The 23,147-nt window shown below is 38.1% G+C and overlaps 2 protein-coding genes across 2 annotated transcripts in view; both read left to right on the forward strand.

Moving 5' to 3' along the window:
- LOC140156516 (scavenger receptor cysteine-rich domain-containing group B protein-like) overlaps nucleotides 1-20,142 on the forward strand; it is a 30,865-nt gene extending 10,723 nt beyond the window's left edge. Inside the window, exons 2-6 of the mRNA XM_072179457.1 lie at nucleotides 1,681-2,089; nucleotides 3,597-3,929; nucleotides 8,350-8,781; nucleotides 9,838-9,988; nucleotides 19,558-20,142. Coding sequence (XP_072035558.1) covers nucleotides 1,681-2,089; nucleotides 3,597-3,929; nucleotides 8,350-8,781; nucleotides 9,838-9,988; nucleotides 19,558-19,576 — 1,344 coding nt within the window. The 3' untranslated portion in view covers nucleotides 19,577-20,142. The remainder of the gene's footprint in view (nucleotides 1-1,680; nucleotides 2,090-3,596; nucleotides 3,930-8,349; nucleotides 8,782-9,837; nucleotides 9,989-19,557) is intronic.
- The window catches only part of LOC140157442 (uncharacterized), a 136,668-nt gene that overhangs the window by 11,859 nt on the left and 101,662 nt on the right, over nucleotides 1-23,147 (forward strand). The window lies entirely within an intron of this gene.

Genomic DNA, 23,147 nt, shown 5'->3' on the forward strand with positions numbered 1-23,147 from the left:
AACCCTTAAGCATATCTGATCTCTTCAATTATAAAAGACGATTTGGCCTTGGCGAAAATATGTCACACGCTGTTCGAATTATAAAGACATAGTTGGTTGACCTTATAATGTGTGTGCAGTAATAACTTGACCTCTGAACGTATTGGATATAAACGCATCATAACCTACACCGTCAGGTTAACTTTCTTGTTGAATGGATGTATCGAGGTCTCTAAACTGTGTATTTTGGCTCATTCATAGCATACGTGTTAAGAAAAAACATACATGAAAAGTGAGCAGGGTGACACCATAGACACGTGCTCTTTGTGGCATTACAAGTAACACGAGTGGCAAACATTAATGTTTCATATTGCTTGCAACCCCCTCCGGGCCTCTCCCCAATCAATGTTGGAGCCAATACTAGTCCGTTCCTATCTCAGTATCAAAACAACATTGACTGGGTGGGTGCGGGGGGGGGTGAAAATTTCATACTAAATTTAATCCCTCATCACTGCCATCATCATCACCACCACGACTCTAATAATCATCTGACATCATTTGTATTATCCATCGTCATCAACAACAACAACAACAACAACGCCAACACCAACACCAACACCAACAACAAATCTTACATCAGAAAAACAAAATATTTAAAACAAATTAAAGTTTTATCAGTTTGCAACAACAACATCAACTGCTAGATTATGTTCAAATGAAAAAAAACCTATTATGTAAAAATACATTGTTCCGCCTGAATTGTCAAAAAGTGGCTGAAAAGAACAAAACAATGGGCCATTGTGCCGAAAGGTGGGAGAACATGTACCCTATCCCCCTCCCACCCCATCACCCCTTTCTCTTTGGGATTCAGGGCGCGGGTGGCTATGGAGAGAAAAGGAGTTTATTAAAACACACCACCCAGCCATTGTTCGAAATATTCTCACAGCGTCCGTTGTACGTTTTGATCGAATTTGCGATACCTTCCATCACTAGTCACGGTCAAATGGTCAATCTTAGACGTGTAAGAATTCTTAGGCGTGTAAAATCTTAGGCGTCTAAGATTTCATTGGTCAATAATTGAATACGCCTAAGATGATTGGTTGTTTGGGATTTCTAGTCCTGTGATTCGTTGATTTAAGTCTACCGCGAATTTCTTAGACGCCTAAGATTGCATCTTAGACGCCTAAGAATGCATCTTAGACGTCTAAGATTGCATCTTAGACGTCTAAGGTTAGGTGTATTCTTAGGCGTATTCTTAGGCGTATTTTGAAGGTTTCCGCCATCCATAATCAAATACGGAATTGAACTACATTTTGGGCTAACAAAGTCTGGCAAAACAATTCCATGACACCGGCACAAAATATATATGTTTGTCCTCCATAAATGTCAATGCTTCAGCCGTCAAGGGCCTGATATTATTAAATGAGGCAACTTGTCAGGACGAAATCGACAAAAACACACTCTGGACCTCTTCTTTTAGACCCATTTGACAAAAATTATGGATAAATTATGGTGAACATTTTAGCTAAATATAATTGTCAACATTCAATAATATTTATGTTACAATGTTTTGGATTTTGTGTGTTCTGGGTTCCCATATTAAATAAATTCATTTAACTTGAATGACTAAATACAGTTAACATTAATGTGATTCAATGTTGTGTTGAATTCATGTTGTGTATTCATTTGCTTTCAATATAGGCCTATTTATTTGCTTTATGTTTCTGCTTCAACAGGAGCCTCAGGTCAATCCCAGAGCCGGGTGATGTGCGACTTGAAGATGGAGATAACGATCGTGTTGGTAGACTGGAGTTTTATGTTCAGAGTCAATGGGCGACGGTATGCGACAACGGATTTGGACACGATGAGGCTGAAGTGATCTGTCGACAACTTGGCCATTCTACCGACCATGCTACACCTGTATATGATGGTCCATGGTCAGATGGTACAGGACTGATTGCAAATATAACGAACTGTCCTGCTTCTGGCAATACAGTCGACGATTGTAACTATGATGGGGATGATTCAATACTTAGTTCATCAGCAGGAGATTCCACCAAGACGACACAGTGCACACACAGCGAAGATGTCGGGGTGCATTGCATAGAAGGTGAGTGGTATCATAATGCAAAGCGGCGCACCGTTTGATTTCCAGGGAGGGTCGTTAAAATAAAACCTTCGGCCACACTAAGTGAGATAAAAAAATCGCCCATGCACTGATGAGTAAACACGGTTGTTTGATATGATCATTCATTAATTTTTAAGGCCAAAGAAAAAAAAATAAAAGGTTTGTCTCCAAGCCCGCGCGCGCATTTGTAAAAAAAAATGCAGATTTTTTTCAACGAACTTTTTTGAATTTTTTTCCGGAAAAATTCAGCGAAAATACATATTGTGTATAATTTTTAAACGAAATAGCCCATGCAAGATCTAAATTGAATAGATCTTTAAATTTTAAATATGAATTATTTATGAGGTTACAAAAGATATGAATTCTAAATCTGCTTACACTTATAAATGTAGAGCGTGAAGTAATGCGCAATATTTCGTTTTAAGACGCGTCTTGGTATTAGTGGGTAGGCCATACTTTAAGGGGGGTCGATCTTTTGTGCGTAATTATAGAGGGCCAGGGGATTCACTCTATCATTTAAAAAGTTATTTGAAGAAGTCAGAGCCCCAGGAATAAAAACTGTAGTGTAATTCACGCCAGATACAATTTCTTTATACGACAAAAATTAATGTTTGTAATCGATCAAAAAACAAACGTTTTATATCAATTTGAAATTTAGCCTGAATCCGTAAATATGGTACCTCTCGCCCTTTTTTTAGGTCAAGGCTATTTTTACCATTATGCAGCGAACCATTGTTGAAGCTATTTCATATACATGTACAAAACATTCTAGAGAAAGAATGAGGACATATAGTGTTGAAATATCTTTTGTTATTTCGAATGATAATGTCATGAAGTCGTAAATTTTAAGGTCAAATTCCTAAAACCAAAACAAAACATTGCGACGCAGATAATTCCCGACTTACGCAATTTCATCATCACATCAGTGTCTTTATTATTTGTTTGAAAACTTTCCCAAACGTTCGTGCTATTTATGCATAAAACGTCTAATCTATCTTTACAAAACGCGTCTTTTTTAGTAAACAAAAGGCTAAAGATGGCATTATGAGATTTATCTTTTATCATTACACTCCTCCGCTCAACTGCCACGGTGGCCGAGTGGTAAAGCGCTAGACGCGTAATCGAAGGAAGTTGAGAATCGCTGGTTCGAGTCCCAACGAAGCCTGTGGAAACTTTTTTTTCTTCAAAATTCATGATCGCATTCCGAAATGAGTCACTTGTCGGTAAATCATGTATCGTATCCTTAATAATGGGATATTTGGCAGAAAGATAGGATTTGTGATAGTGCAAGTAAGGTAGCCTACACATGGTAAGGGACCGTTCACAAACACTTGTTAGGTGGGGGGCTGAAGCAAAAAGGGGCCTGAAATTTTGAGATCTCGAAAGGGTGGGCGAAAAAAATTCGTGATGGAATTTTTTTGCATCAGACCCCCCTAACAAGTGTTTGTGAACGGTCCCTAAATGTGACTACAAATTTCTTTTCCTTCAGACAGCGATCCAATACCAGAATTACGGCTAGTCGGTGGAACCAGTACTTATTCAGGACGTGTTGAAATCAATCTATTTGGTTCTTGGGGAACCATCTGCCACAATGGACATTTCTGGTATGATGATGCCAAGGTAGTCTGCCGCCATTTGGGATTGCCACATACATACGCACGTGCAGTGAAAAACGTGTTTCCTGGCGGCAGTGGAAGTATTATCTATTCCGATTTACAATGCAATGGAGACGAAGAGAGAATCGACTTCTGTCAACACATTGAGTATCCCGTATCAGGCTGCAGTCACTCGGATGACGTAGGAGTCCTTTGCTCAAATCATGGTAAGTTACACTGCTATGTAGTATTAAAGAAACGGAAGGTGACCGGCAAATGTGTGATTAATCGTACTGGAATTTAGAACTAAACTCCTCAACAAAAGTTTGGAAAGTGTTTCAAGCATCTATATCTCAGATTATTTGTGACATGTTCATATCATATTGCATATCAATGGATAGCGACATTACTCCCCTTTACAATGACACCACATTTGAAACAATCGCGTTTTTCACGGTTGAGTACACATCTTGTGAATGTAGTGGGGTCTCAAACAGAATGTGCCAAATTGACCATTATTCTGTGCTCACTAGTCAATAACCTCAATAGCGGTTGGAAAAATCATACCCAGCCAGAACAGCCATCACCTCCTTCTGGTGTTGCCTACCAGCCTGGTCACACATTGCTGAGGGATGGTCTTCCATTCTTCAACCAGGATTTGTCACAGGTCATTCGATGTGGTTGGTTGCATTGGCTACTATACTCTGGCATATGCACAACACGACCCAGCTGGTCCCACAGGTATTCAATTGGGTTGAGGTCTGGGCTGATGGCAACCCATTCCATTCTCTCTACTTCCATATTATGTTGGTAGTCGTTGACTACCCTGGCTCTGTGGGGGTGACCTTGTCATCTGGGAGGATTCCATTAGGTTCCTTATTGTGAAGATATGGAATTGCAGCTTCAAGTGGTGCCCAGAATAATGGTCAATTTGGCACATTCTGTTTGAGACCCAACTACATTCACAAGACGTGTATTCAGGCGTGAAAAAGTGATTGTTTCAAATGTGGTGTCATTGTAAAGGGAGTAATGTCGCTATCTATTGCCCTAGATAATTTCGGCGCGGGAATTTTGAATATCGCGTGTTGAGAGACGGGTGTTTTTTATTCGTTTTTATGGTTAATATGAGTTTGTTTTAATTAAAACCATGTGATTCGTGCTTGATAATTATTTTTCTAAACATATAAGTCATAATGTTGTGATTGCCGGACACTTCCTTTAAAAGAAAAAGAAATAAGACAATCTACATGTGACATGACATATCCCCGGCCTCTGATACGAACCTGAAAAGGGGCTAGAAATGGAGCGGAGTTTTTAGATAACTGGATTTTCTAGGTAATTTGGGCTACAATGTACTCAAGTACTCAAGGGTAGGTCAAACAGCCTTTTAAAAAGGGTTATCTTTAATAGAAATTCTTAGGGGGCTGGCATTTTCTTTGGTAGGGGGGGGGGCGGTGGTCTCAAATATGTCGGTGACCAGAGTCAATTTTTTATGGCCCCCCCCATCGCGGGCAAAAATGTTTTGCGACCCCCCACCCCTATCTTGGGTCCAAGATTACCGTTATTACTCACTGTTGGAGTCATACTAGACTACCCCGTAGTCCACTTGCCCATTGTGCATACTCTGGATATTGTATTTAAGCTTAAAACTCTGATTTAATTAAGGGCTGGGGTATGAACGTTTGGACAGTATTTATTTTGGGACATCGGAGCACATCAGACATATCGAATTGCATTCTGAATACGAAGAATGTCATTCTGATATCAAATAATTTAGATTTTTGAAATTCGCAATTTAATACACATTTTATGGCAAATCATTAAAATTGATATTTTGATATTTAACAGTACTTGAAGTAAACTTTATAAATCTGATGATTTATACTTAAAGTGTATGTAGGTGGGATGAAAAGCCGATGATCAATTGAAAATGTTGACCTTTCCTATTGAAGATATGGATTTTTTCCCCAAAACACCAAAAAAAAATAGGTCTTTTTGGGAAAAAAAGCCATATCTTCAATATGAAAGGTCAAAATTTTCAATTGACCGTCGGCTTTTCCTCCTGCTACATACACTTTAAGAATATATCATTAGATTTATATAATTTACTTCGAGGACTGTTATATATCAAAATTTGAAAAATATCAAATTTTTATAATTTGTCATAAAATTTGTATTATATTGTGATTTTCAAAAATTAAAATTATTTGATATCAGAAAGACATGCTTTGTATTCAGAATGCAATTCGATAGGTCTGAGGTGCTCTCATGTCCTACAAAAAATACTGTCGAAACGCAATAAACGCTCATTTTAGATCCCTTAATGTGTGCACAATTGATAGATTTTCACATCTGATCAGTCACCCTACTCCCTCTGTTTGTTAGCTTCCCAAGTGGACTACTGACATTGCCTTGCGGTTAAGATTTTTAACACGGGACTCTATGGAGAGTATTGGCAATGATGTAATGCATCTTTAAATGGATCTGCCTTGTGATTGGTCGCCCATACCTCACTATGGTTTAAATCGTCTGGGCACGCGCCATTACCATTAACTACACCGTAAACAACTGTCTGTGGTATTTGCGGCGCTTTTGTGTTGACGCGAAAGTTAATCTCTCATCAAACATCTAGCGCGTACTTGTGGTTAATGGACTGATAAACAATTTTGCTTGACAGTGTGTTTTTAGAGAGCAAAGTCCAGGGGGTAAAGTTCTGCTTACAATTTAAAGTTCATAGTCGAAATTTCGGGGTTCGCTATCAATAAACTGGTAGATTCCAAAATCAGAATTGTTCAGTATTAAAGTGAGCCGTTATAATTATGCAAGATAATGTTGCATTCAATTACTTTATTGTCACTAATCGTCTGATATTTTTAACTCTTTATGACCATTTTACTATTGAATACTTTAATTTTAATAAACATCAGTATAATTTTGAGTTCAACGAAATGGGTTCATCATGACTAATAATAACATATTTTTAATAAAATTCGACTATGGCATAGTCTAGAGTCATACCGGTAGTGTTACAGCCGAATTGTAAAGTGCGCACATTTTGTTGATTTACAGGTTGAGATTACAAAATTGAATTACTCATCAGCGAAAATTTTTTTGAATGTACATGCCTTCTCGTACATTTACCCCCCCCCCCCGGAATTTTACCCTCAATTCGATATGTCTGATGTGCTCTCATGTCCCACAAAAATACTGTCGAAACGCTCAAAACGCTCATTCCAGACCCCTTAAATCGAGCAAGGTAATTTCATAGTACCGGGTCACATATAAGAGGCACTATTCGAAAAGGCCGTATACATACCTGAGTTTCCCACTCAGGTATGAGTGCGTGTTCGATTTTAGTGCACCGTATAGGCTACCGTCCTAATTTTAAAACTAAATCTAATCTAATCTAATTCTCAAATTTTATGACACCTCATTGAATGCAATGTGACCTTAAGAAGTAAAGTTACAAGCATTAGATTAGACGAAGGTTCAGTTTTAAAATTGGCAAATTGACCTATACTGGCCTGATCGATTGGCGTATAGCGTATAGCGAATACGGATACCGTATACCGTATCCTACAGTATACTTCTATGTGATCGCAGCCTAATGAAGGCGGCCGATCGCGCCGGTAAGTCGTCTTTCACCCAGTAATTTGGCTCACTTTAGTTAAGTTATGGGTGTCGAATCCGGCATACTTCAATATTATCGTGCACGCCAGTAGGCCTACTGAAAATACATGTCCATAAGTGCAATTTGGACCCACATTTTAACTAAATGGGATCTGAGTGGGTCCAGCATAAAAAAAGTGGACCCGGTTATTTGAGAGCAAACTGTGAAAAATGGAGAGCAATACACGTAGGCCTACATCATGTATGCATCGAATGCAAAAATGTTCAGACGAAGCCCGGGATGCAAAGTATGTTTTGATGTATTCCTTTGTCCGACTTCTTGCATGCAGATCCAATAGATGCAGTCTTGTAGTAATATTGATGTGAAAGAGTAATCTTGTTGACTTTCAACAAGCAGTGTATAGGATAAACTTTTGAAGAGAAAAACACTGAAATAAAGTCATTCCAGACATAAAAGATGAAAATGAGTAACATGATCGATTATTTGTGTCACGATTAACACTTTTATTCAGTCATTTACACAAAATATCGGTTAATACAGTTTTGGTTAAAACGCCATTTAGGGGGTGATTTTGGTTAATCACGCCGTTAAGGGTTTGAAATATGTAGAGTTACGCCATTTAGGGTAGCATATTAAACGGCACTCAATACGCCACTTAGGGTCCAGTATTGGGATTGATTAACAAGCATGAGTAGCTCCGTTATATGTGAGTGACACCCCCCCCCCTCCCCCACCCCACCGGACCCCCATCTCATCATGGCCGTCGGTTCACCTAAGGCTGTCGGTACACGAAGGGCGTTTGAGAATAAAAATGAGGGCAACAATAAACACTTTGTGCACTGGTTTTAAAACTTGGATAACCTTTTCACGTTATCACAATGAATGATATTAATATAATAGTAAAAGCGCGTTGTGAAATATTTGGAGAATTTTGCTCTGCCCCCCCCCCCCACACACACACCCACTCACACTTATTAGAATATTGGGATCAACAAATCAATCTATTTTGCCTTTAGGTCTATTTTTGCAGGACCATCTTCAAACATACGACGGTGAGAATATTGCCTGGAAGCACAATCCCAGTTCCATTCTACCAATTTTCCGTATCCAAGAGGGAGCCGTTATTAAAATCGTATGTCCATCGATCCGTGCAGGAGGTCTGAATACCCTAAATGACGACCACGTGGACATCGAATGGCATCTAGGGGGAAAAGAAATCTCGAGTGATAACCATAATGGTATTGCCCTCCAAGAGAAGGTTCAGATGTATCAATCCAACGGGTTAGGATTTAATGGTAGAAAAGGCAAGCGTCTTGCATCAATGGTTTACACCGCTCGAAAGGAAGACAACATGAAGGTATTAGACTGCCAGGCTATAGACGAAGATCCCTATGACTCCGTGACGGCCAGTTCCTCCTTCACTAGGGGAATGACTCTGCTTGTCTTACGTAAGTACCAACAAGCTTATTAACCCTTCAGGCCATATACCAAGAAAAGCTGTAAACAAGAAGACCACTGCGCATGCATGCATACCACGTGTTTCCATCACACAAAAACACTATTATAGTCATATATACGCACGGAATCGCTGGCCGACCCAGCGAAACCCCCGTGGCAAGAGGTCGTTGATCCCTCCCAAGTTGTGTTCGGCACACTAGGAGTTCCAGGGTCAATACCCGGGTGACCAAAGGACCTCTTTTGTTCATGTTATCCTTTTTTCGTTACTTTCCCTTCCGATAGTAAAAAAAAAATCCACTTTTCTTTGCGGCAAATAGCAAAACAAAGTTGGTGGTTATAGCAATATATACCGTCATAAGAATTATATTTTACACATGATTAGCTTTAATTCGATACCAACCTTTATATCTGAATTACGGTATTTCATTTTCAAAACGCGATTCAAAACGCGTCTTACTGTGTATTTCAATGGCGCGTGTAATGGTGGTGCACGCGCTTTCTCTACCTCTGACAACATGGGAGTATTCCCGGGTACCCAAGTATTAATAAAACATATTTGGGACCGTCAAGTAGTCTTTTTTGGTTCGGGAAACTACATCACTTGCAATGTTTGTAGGCGTGAAATTGCCGATGCGAAGGGTAATATAAAGTCTGCACAAAAAATAACGCAGCTGTTACAAATACGCATATAGCTTCAGAGCTAATATTTTGTTTCCACAATATTTCTACATAGAAAGAAGGATGATTTATTTACGCGCATTTTGATATCGTTAACGCTGTAGTGCAGGGCGGTATAGTCAAAATTGTATTCATCTATTGCTATGGTAATTAATCCGATTATGACGTCACTTCTACGGCGTATAGACCAATACAAACGCCACTAACAACCCAGGTCACGACTACGGGCAGGAAGTCTGAGCCCAAAGTACATGCCCTTATATTCAGGATTCTGATCATCTCGGTATTTCAATTATCATAATCAAACATATGTTTGTCAGCGTGTGTCCTGATATCAAATAAAGCGTTCATCTTATTTTATATTTCAGCCGCTCCAGCACCACAGCACTTCAGAACTACCGTTTTGCCAGATTATATTTGGATTGGAGGTTTTGTTGGCGAGATACACATTCCATTTCCGATTACTATAACTCCTGGAAGATGGTGCTCCAGTTCCCCAAGAAAGTCTTCCGACTATATGTAAGATAAGGCGTTTTCATTCCTATAGTTTCAGCTGTAGTGACAACACGTCATAGGTAGTAGGGTGGTAAAGGGGCATAATGTTCATGATGTTGTTAGGAGGTAGTCAGAGCTCTGGGAGGTAGTTATCTAACAAGGAGACCACTGCGCATGCATGCATCCCACGTGTTGCCATTGCGCAATTAGCCTAAGGCATATACGCACGGAATCGTCATTTTGTTACAAGGTGGCAATTGTTATAAAAATGAGTTAAGCAAAAAAAAAAAAAAATGACTTGGGCAATTTGGTTCTGAGGGTGACGATCAGTGTTGTATGTCTCGAAGCCTGGTCTTGGTCTCGGCCTCGGTCTCGGCCTTACTGGTCTCGAGGTCTCGTCCGAGACCGGGTTCGAGACCGGCAAAATAACACCATTCTGGCTACCTGGTTACCTGGCAGCAATAATTCTCCTCATACAGTTTTCATCAATTAAATCAATCTTACATCAAGACCTACTCATTTATTTCCAATTAGGTCCAATTAGTAGGAGACCAGGGCAAAGTGGACCAAAACATTTTTGTCCAGCCCAAACAGGATTACAAAGCAAGGCATGGCAAAACTTTGGGTATAATCTTACCTTAGGACTGCAACTACAAATGACATAATAAAGTTGATCAAAAACGCAGTTTATTTAAATGGTGTGAACTTGAAAAAGTCCGTTCCGCTTTGCCCCAGGGATTGGGGGCTATGGAAAAGTGAAACGTGGAGGGGGCGTTACAGAAATGCATTCCCTTCAGGTGTGTCTTCATTGCCAACACCACTTAGGGCCTACCTCCTGGTACATCAGTATGCTATGGCCGGATACATTTGTATTACATAGTTCTGAGTGGGGTCTGTTTCTGGCGTTCCACTTTGTCCCATCCACGTTGGACTATTATCCACTTTGCCCCGGTCCACTTTGCCCCGACCAAGTGGGATTTCTCCCAACATACATCACTATCATGTATGCTACCCATGTTACCATGCATCTATCATTAATATGACTATCGAAGTAATTCAGCAAAAGCAGTGCTTTGGCAGATAATAATATTATTGGGTTAAACATATGAAAAACATACATTTTCTGTAAAAAGCACACATACCTGACTCACTCGAATGCCCCCTGTCACAAACAATGCAGGATCTAGCCGTGTTCTAAATACACGAACTTGGAGATTGAGGGCAGCATATGCATAAGTTAATGGGGTGTTTCGTTTTGCCCCGTGGTTCATTTTGCCCCAGTCTCCCCTTAGTTAGGTAAAAAAAAACTCAATTCCGTGACCATTCTCTGGCTAGTAAGGTTTGACGATTGATTTAACTTCTATAGCCCCATGTCCCTCGCGAAAATCACGGCATTTTTCGCTAGAGTCCAAAATGGCCGCCGCCACAATTTTGAAAAAATTAAGTTTTGAACCAGAGCACCTATAATCATGTACAAAGACACTTTTTCGGGTATGTCCAGCACAAGGATTCCGATTCTGACATTAGTTTAACATTACAGCATTATTTTCACCCAGAAGTCCAAGATGGTCGCCGGCACCATCTTGAAAAATTTAGTTTTGAACCAGAGGACCTAAAATCGTGTACAAAGACACTTTTTTGGATAAGTCGACCACAAGGATTTCAAATCTGACATTACTTTGACATTACGACCTCATTTTTACCCAGAAATCCAAGATGGCGGCCGCCGGCGCCATCTTGAAAAATAAGTTTTGAACCAGAGTACCTAAAATCGTGTACAAAGACACTTTTTCGGGTAAATCGACCCCAAGAAATCCGAATCTGACATTAATTTGACACTATAACATAATTTTTTTTGCTTAGAAATCCAAGATGGCCCCCATTTGGTAGAGCGTAAATGTAATTTTTGAATGGGAGCACCTAGGATCATAAATAAACTCCCTTTTTTTTGGCTAATTATAAAATAGTAATGGATATGGAAGCATAGGTATGTCATTTCAGCTTTATATGGGGTTTACGTCCCCTATCTGGGGTAAGATTGCTCTATCTGCGGTTTACGTCCCTTATCTATGGATAAGGCACATTATCTGGGGTTTAGATGCCTTATCTGGGGTTTAGGCTCCTTATCTGATGGAAGGCGCCTAATCTGAGGTTAGACTGCCTTATCTGGGTTTACGTCCCTTAGCTGGGGTTAAGGCGCCTTATATGGGGTTTAGATGCCTTATCTGGGGTTTAGACTGTGTTATCCTAGGTTTACGTCCCTCATCTAAAGTTAAGGCGCCTTATCTGGGGTTTACGTTCCTTATCTGGGGATAAGGCGTCTTATCTGGGGGTTAGACTGCCTTATCTGGGGTTTACTTCTTAGGTTTATGCTCCTTATTTAGGGTTAAGGCGCCTTATCTGGGGTTACGGCGCCTTATCTGTTGTTTAGACTGCTATATCTGAGTTTGCGTCTCTTATCTGGTGTTATGGTTTTCGTGGTATCGTACTTCAGTGGTTCACTAATTATTTAAGCAACAGAAAACAATATGTACATTACAACTCTTGTGAATCAGAACTTAAAGATATTATTTGTGGTGTACCTCAAGGTTCTATACTGGGTCCCTTATTATTCATTCTCTATGTAAACGATATTATCAACACATCAGATGTATTAGACTTTATATTATTCGCAGATGACACTACTATTCTGTACTCACATAAAGATATTGAAAGTAAATATCAATTAATTAATAATGAATTGAAAGAAATTAGTAATTGGTTCAAGTCGAACAAACTATCGGTAAATGCAAGTAAAACAAATTACATGGTTTTGGGTACACCACATATGACATCAAAAATAAACTCAACTGTGTGTGATGTATCTCCTGAGATCATTTTAGATGAGTCAGTTCTGGAACGGGTTACTAATACAAAATTCCTGGGTGTGATTATTGATGAATGTTTGACGTGGAAATACCATATAAACTGTATAGCAAAAACCATCTCGCGAAATATTGGAGTTATGAACAAACTTAAATTTTATGTACCTGATCGTATCCTGTATTCTCTATATTGTACTCTTGTTTTACCTTATTTAAATTACGGAATATTGATTTGGGGTGATACGTGTAAAACATACTTGGATAAAATTATGAAACTACAGAAATGGGCTGTGAGGACAATAGCAAATAGTCATTATAGAAGCCACACTGCTCCCCTATTTGCCAAATACAATATTTTAACTCTTGCAGACACCTACAAACTTGAATTGGGGGTATTTATGTACAAGTACAGTAATAATGAATTACCGGGCGTATTTGATGGCTTCTTTACACTACGTTCCAATATTCATAATTACCAAACGAGAAACGCAGATAAATTCAACTTAATGAAGAACAACAAAACATTTACTGACCATGCCATTCGTACTGCTGGTCCTATATTATGGAATTCATTGCCAAATTCAATAAAAACGGCAAATTCATTGAAACATTTCCTTAAGATATATAAACGTGACTTGATCTCAAAATATGATTAATTCTTGAGCATTGTGTTTCTCGTTTGTTTGTTATGCTTTGTTTTGTTTTTACTTTTTTTTGATGGTAACATTTCTTTGTTAAGGGGGGTGACTTCCTCTGGCCTTACTGGCCTTCTGGTCATCCCCTCCATAATTCGTTTGTTTGATATTGCCTTTGTTTTTAAAATATATACTTGTGTGATTTCATGTGAATTATGGGAAAATAAAATATCTTGTATCTTGTAAAATATCTTGTAAGGCGCCTTATCTTGGGTTTAGATGCCTTATCTGAAGTTTACGACCCTTAGCTGGGGTTTACAACCCTTATCTAGAGTTAAGGCACCTTACGTGGCGTTTAGATGCCTTATCTGGGGGGTGGTATGTTCCTTATTTAGGGTTAAGGCGCCTTATTTGGGGGTTGGACTGCTTTATCTGGGGTCTACGTCCCTTATATGGGGTTACGGCGCATTATCTGGGGTTTAGATGCCTTATCTGGGGTTTAGACTACGATATGATAAGGTTAAGGCATCTTAGCCACAGGTAAGGAACGTAAACCCCGGATAAGGCCGTCTAAACCACAGATAAGGCCCCGTATCCCTAGATAAGGGATGTAAGGCAGTTTAAACACCACATAAGGGACATAAACCCCAGATAAGGCGGAAATGACACACTTATGCTCCTGCTCCCATTCAAAAGTTACGTTTTTGCTCTATCGAATGTGGGTCATCTTCTATTTCTGGGCAAAAATATGTCATAACGTCAAACTAACGTCAGACTCAGAATCCTTGGGGTGGACTTGTCCAAAAAAGTGTCTTTGTACACGATTTTAGGTGCTCTGGCCCTAAACTTATTTTTTTCAAGATGGCACCGGTGGCCGCCATCTTGGATTTCTGGCTAAAATTGGTGTGGTAATGTCAAAGTAATGTCAGATTTGAAATCCTTGTTGTTGACTTATCCGAAAAAGTGTTTTTGTACACGACTTTAGGTGCTCTGGTTCAAAGCTAAATTTTTCAAGATGTCGCCGGCGGCCATCTTGGATTTTTGGGTGAAAACGATGCCGTAATGTCAAACTAATGTCAAAATCGGAATCCTTGTGGTCGATATACCCGAAAAAGTGTCTCTGTGCATGATTATAGGTGCTCTGGTTCAAAACTTAATTTTTCAAACTGGCGGCGGCGGCCATTTTGGTTTTGGCCTCCAGCGAAAAAATGCCGGGATTTTTACCATTCGCTTTGGTGAGTTACTAATATGATCTATTTTGTGACTGCAATTTGGCGTTTTCAATGCATTTAAGCTTATAAATGAAATTAACGTGAATATAATTATAGTCACGCTGCTTTTAGAATTTTTACCTGATCGTCGGCTTTTGCAGGCAACAGATTGCAGATTGGCTCACGGTAGATATCGTATTCCGCTATGTGGGTCACTTGATGATAAAATTACTTTGAATTCCTTGTAACAACATACACATTTTCGTCTGGAAACCGGGTCTGGAACTGATTTTGGAACAGCGTTAGACTTCAGCGCCGTATCAAATCTCATAAAAAGCGCGCGACTGGCGAGTATGTCTTTATGTTTCCCGCACGAAAGCTTGCGTCTACATCTATACTATACTTCTTTGAAAACGTTGTTTTACGATGACCTTTGACTATTCTTTGTATAATGCCCTGCTATGACCTTGATATGTACACGTACGCTTGATTGGGTACTGTTCTAGCTTCCGATTTATTGAGTTATTTAGCACATGGACAGTAGATAATCCTACATGGATACAGTAGTTTAACTATGGTGTGAGCATAGGCCCATATGGAACGTCTATTAATTTCGAATTGCATCGTATATTAGATAAATAGGCCTATCAGTATTGATTTATTCTATTCAGCAACATAAAGGATTACTATCAAACTTCTCACAGCTAATAGTCAGACGGCTCAGTGGTAACGCACTGAGTTTTACAACAGGGAGGTCCCGGGTTCGATTCCCAGCTCTGCCTATTTTTTTCAAGGCTGAGAAAATATGCAATTTCTGAACTGCAAACTTATTTGGCGCGCGATCTGAGCTGGTCCTTTTCTGGTGGCAGTGTCTGTTACAGGCACACTCCCTCTGGAATCCAAACCAGGTTCCCGCCCATTACACATGTGTAGAAGTGCATTTATTATTTTTTAAAGGGGCAAATTCCATATGGCAGGTATAAAGGATAACGCTACATGCAACTTAATGCACCATGATCAAAGGCACATTGCATCATAGAGCTTAATGACAGTAGTTTTTTATAGCTTTTATGCCCAATATTATCATTTTGATGTTAATAACATTCATTTGAACCGCCCTATCTTTTGTATTGGGTCAAAAGGTCATATCTTGAAATCCTGTCCATCAAATTGAACCAAAATTACACACAGGTTTACTTCAATACTCTACTTTTAACACATGTCAGTAACCAAGCAGTTATCCAACTGACACAACAGCAAAATACACTGACATGGAAGAGCTTCCTGGACCACATTCACAGCCCAGCCCTGTTTCATGAAAAAAGTGTATGAAAAGCAGAAAGCAGCACCGTTTTATCATCTGTGCAAGGATCTTGTGTGCATTCTCACAGATTTTTTTGCGCTGGGTGCCAAATGTTGAGCTGTGAAAGTGGAGGAACTTCCAGGAAGCTGTCCCATGACAGTGCATTTTGCTGTTGTGTCAGTTGGACAACTGCTTGGTTACTGACATGTGTTTTGAGTAGAGTATTAAAGTAATCCTGTGTGTAATTTTGGTTCATTTTGATTGACACTGTTTTAAGATATGACCTTGTGATTCACAAGTTTCTTTTTGAGCTCAGTTTAAGAATAATTGAATTTTGGTATCCTTGCTTAAGGTTGGTCTGAACCCTGGAATTATGGAAACTTTCGGGCCTCATAACTTCTAAATTGTTGGTCTAAAGCATATAAAAGTATACATATTTAGAATGGCAAAGACTTGATAAGTTCATCTGTGAGGTCAATTTTGGGCCAAAATGCCATTTTTGGCCCAAAAATAACGGGTTTTGGTCCACCAAATTTTTTTTTTTATTAATTTTTAAAAACTAGATCAAAATATCTAGGACCAGTTTTTTTCATTTTTTTTGAATTTCGACCAACTTTGAGAAATTTGCACCAAAAATGGACAAAAAATGCTGATTTTTCAAAAAAAAATCATAAAAAAGCCCGATTTTGGCCTAAATTTCAAATATTTTTGGTGAAATTGGTCAAAATTTAAAAAAAATGAAAAAACTGGTCCTAGATATTTTGATCTAGTTTTTAAAAATTAATAACAAAAAAGTCTTTACCATTCTAAATATGTATACTTTAGACCAACAATTTAGAAGTTAAATGAGGCCCGAAAGTGTCCATAATTCCAGGGTTCAGACCAACCTTAATAAAAAGCTAGCACCAAAATAGATAGCATGGCCCATCATGTACCAGTCGCCGAGATAGTTATCATTCATTCATAGAAAGCATATAAACTCCCATTTTCCCAGGAAGATTTATGGTCATTTTTTCAGCCCCCCCCCCCGAGGGCCCCATGTTTTTTGCATCAGGTCCCTAACCTGGGGCGTAGCCAGTTTTTTTTGGTGGGGGGGGGGGGAGGGGCCAAAATAAAATTTAGGGGGCACAGGTGAAAAAAATTATTTGAACAAAATTAGTTGTATTATACAACACATGTCTTCCAGCTTCCAAAAAAGGCTTTATTGGGACGAAAATTTGGTATTTTACACTATTTTCGCCCATGTTCAGGATAGAAAGGGCTTGCTTTATTTTTACAATGTGCGCTACACTACTACCGTTTGGACAGTATTTGAAGAGCTTTGTTTCAAAACCCCTTACATCCACTTTTGGCCGAAATTGAGTTATTGGCATAATATTATAGTGTGGGTAAAAATACACATTTTGGTGGTTGTTTGACCTTCATACTACCTTCCCTTCCAGAGGTATCGCATATTTCCCGTTTGGGAAATCTTAGAAATTTCCGGAAATCTGAACTTAAAATGAATATAGAATTGTTTTGTTTTAATTTTTTTGATGTATAATGGTAGCCTGGAATGTTCTTTACCTATTAAAACCAAAAGGAACTGTCTTGGGGTCACTATGTTTGAAAAAATCATTTTAATTAACAAAAGGTGTAGCTTCGGAAATACCCAAAAAATGCCATTTTCTCGAATTTAATTAAAAAATCATAATTAAAAAAGTAAATGAGATATTTCAATTTTTCTTTTGATTTTCAAAGCATTAGTCAAGTTACATAAAGTAGTGCAAACAAATGGGCTCAAATTTGATTGCAAAGGTGGTTTCTAGAATTATTTGTTGCAAAACCCCTTACATCCACAAAAGGTGCGATATAAAATAAATAATAAAATGAATAGGAAGGCTTGAAAATTGTACCAAACCTATTCTTTTAGCTTCTATTCATCAACACTTTATCCAAACCCAAATTGAATCAAATCGAACAAATAATACTTGCACAATTAAAAAAAGCTGTTTTTCTCAAAAAGTCAAAAGTGGATGTAAGGGTTTTGCAACAAAGCTCTTCATTTATTGTGGGACATTAGAGCACATCAGACATATCGAATTGCATTCTGAATACGAAGAATGTCTTTCTGATGTCAAATAAATTTCATTTTTTGAAATTCACGATATAATACAAATTATATGACAAATGTGAGTGGACACGTCGAATGAGCCGTAAACTCGGCAAACTGCATTCTGAGTTATAGTGTAAAATGTATGTGACGGTCGTATTCATAGGTATCTCAATTCGTTGCGACAAGTGTCTGATCAACCACCGTTTAAACCAATCAATAATCCTATTGCTAAAGAGGATAATAAGCTTCTATCTATTTCTATAGAATAGTTCTTGTCTTTGTTTGCTTTGGCTAAATCCTGTTCAAGTGGTAGATAACAAAGCATTGCATTTTGTCTAGGTATGTATAACCAACAATTAACAATGAGAGGACATTCCTGATCCTCGTTGACTTGGGGATGATTTGTAATGACCTCCAATTATGTCCGTTTCATATTTATTACCAGAAATGTGGAAAAAGAGTCACACGTAGAACCGAAAAGGTATAATTTTGTTGAAGGAAAAAAGTTCAACAAACCATAAACCCTTCTGGATATCATTTGAAGTCAAATGATATACCATTTTAAAGCTTACGATATATATTTTCTAAACACGAAATAAAACAAAATTGACCGGGGGCCGAATTTACGGCTGATTTGCCGTGTCCAATCACAAATTATTAAAATTTTTCACATTTTTGATAACATTTTTGACGATCAATTGAAAATTTTGACCTTTCATATTGAAGATATGGATTTTTTCCCCAAAAGACCTAATTTTTTGGTGTTTTGGGAAAAAAATCCATATCTTCAATACGAAAGGTCAAAATTTTCAATTGATCGTCGGCTTTTCATCCCACCTACCGTACACTTTAAGTATAAATCATCAAATTTATAAGTTTACTTCGAGTACTGTTAAATATCAAAAATATCAATTTTCAAAAAATCATTATTTGATATCAGAAGGACATTCAGAATGCAATTCGATATGTCTGATGTGCTCTAATGTCCCACAATAAATACTGTCCAAACGTTCATACCCCATCCCTTAACACGGTTTGGAAATAAGCTCTTCATATACTACTACATGTAATGCGATTTATTTTGTCTTATATAATTTATGCAAATTTGTTCAAAAAATTGGGCGAGGGGCTATCTTTAGCAGAATAAATTATTATTGGAGACACATTTTGAATACATTCGCAGAACTCAATGAGCATAATTTGAATGTTTCCCCCTAACGATTATTTTAGTATGATTTAGCCTATCATTATGATAATTATGATATGATTTATCATATTACAATCACATTATTTATAGGACCAACCGTTATTATTATTACTGTTATTATTGTTATTATTGTTATTATTGTTATTATTGTTATTATTGTTATTATTGTTATTATTGTTATTATTGTTGTTGTAATGTATCATGTATTACACTATTCTAGTCATTTATACGTTGTTCCGGTTTTTTTTTCCTTTTTTAATTTAATTACTATTATACAGGGTGGTAACTTCAACATAGCCCCCGAACCGTGTTTACATCATGGATCATGCAGCAAGAGTAAATACATTTGGATCATCTACAATACCTACGAAAATCGCGTGCTCAGCCCTATTAAAGATCTGCACTTGAGATTTGTCGCGGATGTGTCCAAAAAGATACGCACTGGTCGTGGTCGTGGTCGTGGTCTTGAGGCCGATGTCACCTTCTATGGCTATAACAAAGTCTTCGGCTCTGATTACAAGCCTATTTTGTCGTCAGTAAATAGATAAAACTCGTCGGTAAAATAGTGTTAGCATCAAGAAAAAAGGGTGTAACAACACTTAACTCCTCTGGAAGTATGTATTTTATTTCTTTGCCTATGTCCATGCCTGCGCCTATATCCGGGGCCTATATCATGATGTTTTGTCTTTAAGGGTTGTGAAATACTTTTCTAAAGCAGTGTGCAATCATATTACTGACTAATAGCCGCCATGTATCCATAGTCAGTACGACGGCAACTTGGCTCACTTCCGGTAATTTTTACCGGTGTGACCCTTGCTGTTACGTAACAAAATGTTGAAAATAAGACGGCAAAGGCGTTTTTTGGGAAATACTCAAAAATGGAATACACACAAGCCATTTCTTGAACGAAACACTGAATTTAGAAATAAGATGGCAAAGGGTGCAATAATAAGGCAGCAGGTTGTGTGGTCTAGTGGCTAGGGCCGTGCCTGTAGTGCGGGAGGTTGAAAGTTCGAGCATTACCATAGCGTTTTGATTTTTTTTTTAAATTATGAAAATATTTATGATATTAGTAAACAACTTTCAGGAAGGGTTTCTGGTCATTTGAAGTAGAAATAATCAGGTAAAATGAAAGAAAGCATTTTTTTTTTATCTTGACCGCTTAACTGTGGTGTTCTATTGGAGATCACCAAAGTTGTGCTGATTCCAATTAGGTGTGTGTCTGGGTAGGGTGTTAGGACGATGTAAAAGTTACAAATATACCAAAAAATCGGGTTTGAAATTCGTACATTATCTCAGTATTTGATATGTACGCATAATGAAAAACATTACAGGGAAGACCATGGCAAAACAAACGTGTTGCATATAAATATTTCCAAATGATCATAATACTGACCGGTCTGCACACATACAACCTCATAGGCCTAACAGAACGAGAGAAAAAAAAATCAAAATGCTAAGGTAGGGTTCGAACCACTAGACCATCACAACATGCTGTACTATACTCGTATCTTTTACAATCTTATTTCTCATTCAGTGTATCGACCAACAATAATATTTTTAAAACTGTTTTAAGTTCAGTCAAATGAGGGGATATTACTTTTTATATTGACTTCAATACTTTGTAAGTCATCAAGGCAGTATTTTGCTAGAATAATAAATATCACAGGAGTCAACGATTCTGATGATTATTATTCGATATAATGGCCAAGGCCGGCTGCTATTTTGCTATTGACACTGGTCACCAATGGTTACGCACGATAGCGACACGGGGCCGTTTTGAGAGTAACTTTCGAACCTACGACTCGATTATTCCACCAATCATTTTCGCTGAAAATTTAATACAAGCTCACGTTAATTAATATCTATCATTACAGAAAAGCATAAACCGGCGTTTACTCACTTGTTGTAGATATAACCATTTTGGTGATCGTGACATGCATTTTTCCCGGCTACTTTGGACATGTTCAAGCTTCTTTATTTTCAATATAATTCAACTTTTACTCGTTTTTTTGTTGCTTTACACAAAATATGTTTGGTATCTTGATCCGTGGTCATGGTACGTAATTTAAGCAAAAAACGACCCGTGTCTCCCATTTCTGGAGCTATTTCGCTAAAACACGTTTGCCGGCCAAATTTTCAACATTGTGTAACGTAACACCGTGCTCAACAACCCGTAATAATTTTCTATCTAACAAGAGGTCACGAAGTTGCCTTCGTACTGTAGACCAAAACGCTAAGGGTGTTATTGCGAGTATAAGTTACGGTGCGGAGTTGATGCACATAGTCATCCGCAGTCCGTTACCATTCCAGTTCTCCGAACCTTTGACTGAAACACGAAATAGTTTATTTTCGGGATTTTGTTGATTTCAAACTTGGTGAAGTTTATTTGGATACGAAATTAGTTTACAAATTGAAAGTTCGCTACCTCTTCAAGTGCCCTGTGTGAGATCTTGCGCGGTGCATTTTGTCATTAACTCAGTTTGTATGCCAATTTTCCGTATTGAAATAATTTTCTCAAGATTGGCCTGATAAATCGAGATTCTCATTTGTTACGATCATGTAGGTCTCCAATATTAGGAAATGAATTTGAATGAATGCATACTTTGAAGAATAATTATTGAGAAATGTTCTTCCGTCTGTGTTCTTCCTAATCAAATCATGTTGAGGGCCTAAGCCTATTCGTAAAGTAAAATTTACGACATAAAGTTTTATATAATTTTGATTTTGCGTTACTAACTGTTTTGAAAGAAAATGTATTATGCAAATGAGGAAACAAAAAGAAATACACCCGTTAATACGCAAGTACCTCCCCCGATCAACTGGTTTCAACAGGGTCAGACTTACGTTTCAGTTTTCTACTGGCCCTCCAGGCAGACCAGTGAAATGGCAAATCTACTGGCCCTGCAATAAATTTACTGGCCCAGCTTTTTCAATAATTTTTTTTATGTTCTACTGCAAAAAGTGCAAAATCTAGTTCCGAAGGTTCAGGTTTGTTACTATGCGGTATCGTTATCATCATCAGGTATAGTATGTATGTATGTAGGTATACTATGGCTGTAAAAAGCGGCCGTACAATTATTTCCAACTTGCATGCAATGCAATAATAAGAGACGGAAAATTGTTAAGTATACCCGGTAAGTACGGAGCAGAAACTGTGTCAAATTATGTCCATCACTGATTGTATATTGTCTCATATGAGTTATATCAGGCTCATATATCTAGTGGCCTATCGGGTCAGCATTGTTTGAAGTTTACTGGCCCGATGCAAAATCAACTGGCGCGGGGCCACCGGGCCACGCGACCGGTTAAATCTGCCCCTGTAATCAAAAGTGGCCTGTTGCATAGGTATTAACATCAAAGTACGTAAACTATACATAGGTGTTTTGACATTTTTGTGATCACAATTTCATAATAAATTCTTGCATTAAATGCACACGTATTTTAAAATTTTGTGTTTTGTTTGTTTTTATCCCAGTCCATATTTTCGTTGCTGAAACTGGGCGGATCAGGGGTTACCGTGTTATCACTGTTTTATCAATTAACTGGTTTAAACATCCAGTCACGAACTTCAACTTGTGATACGACATTAATTGGTTTAATATTATCGCCACGAACTTGAAATAGGATATCGTCTGACAAGCTTTAAAACACTAGGATCCACAATATGCTCATCTATCAGGGCACAGTTCTATAACTCCAATACATTTACACATATCATTGAATGACCTTTGAAAATTTGAGTACAAAAACTCATACTCGACAACATGAGGTCAAATTTTGCACTCTGATTGTTTAATTGAGGTTATTGAACTATGCCATTGGGATGAGGTCATTGTGGTCCATAGTGTATAGGACCTGGGATAAA

This window comes from Amphiura filiformis, chromosome 7, assembly GCF_039555335.1.
Source record: "Amphiura filiformis chromosome 7, Afil_fr2py, whole genome shotgun sequence".
NCBI classification, from domain to species: Eukaryota; Metazoa; Echinodermata; class Ophiuroidea; order Amphilepidida; family Amphiuridae; genus Amphiura; species Amphiura filiformis.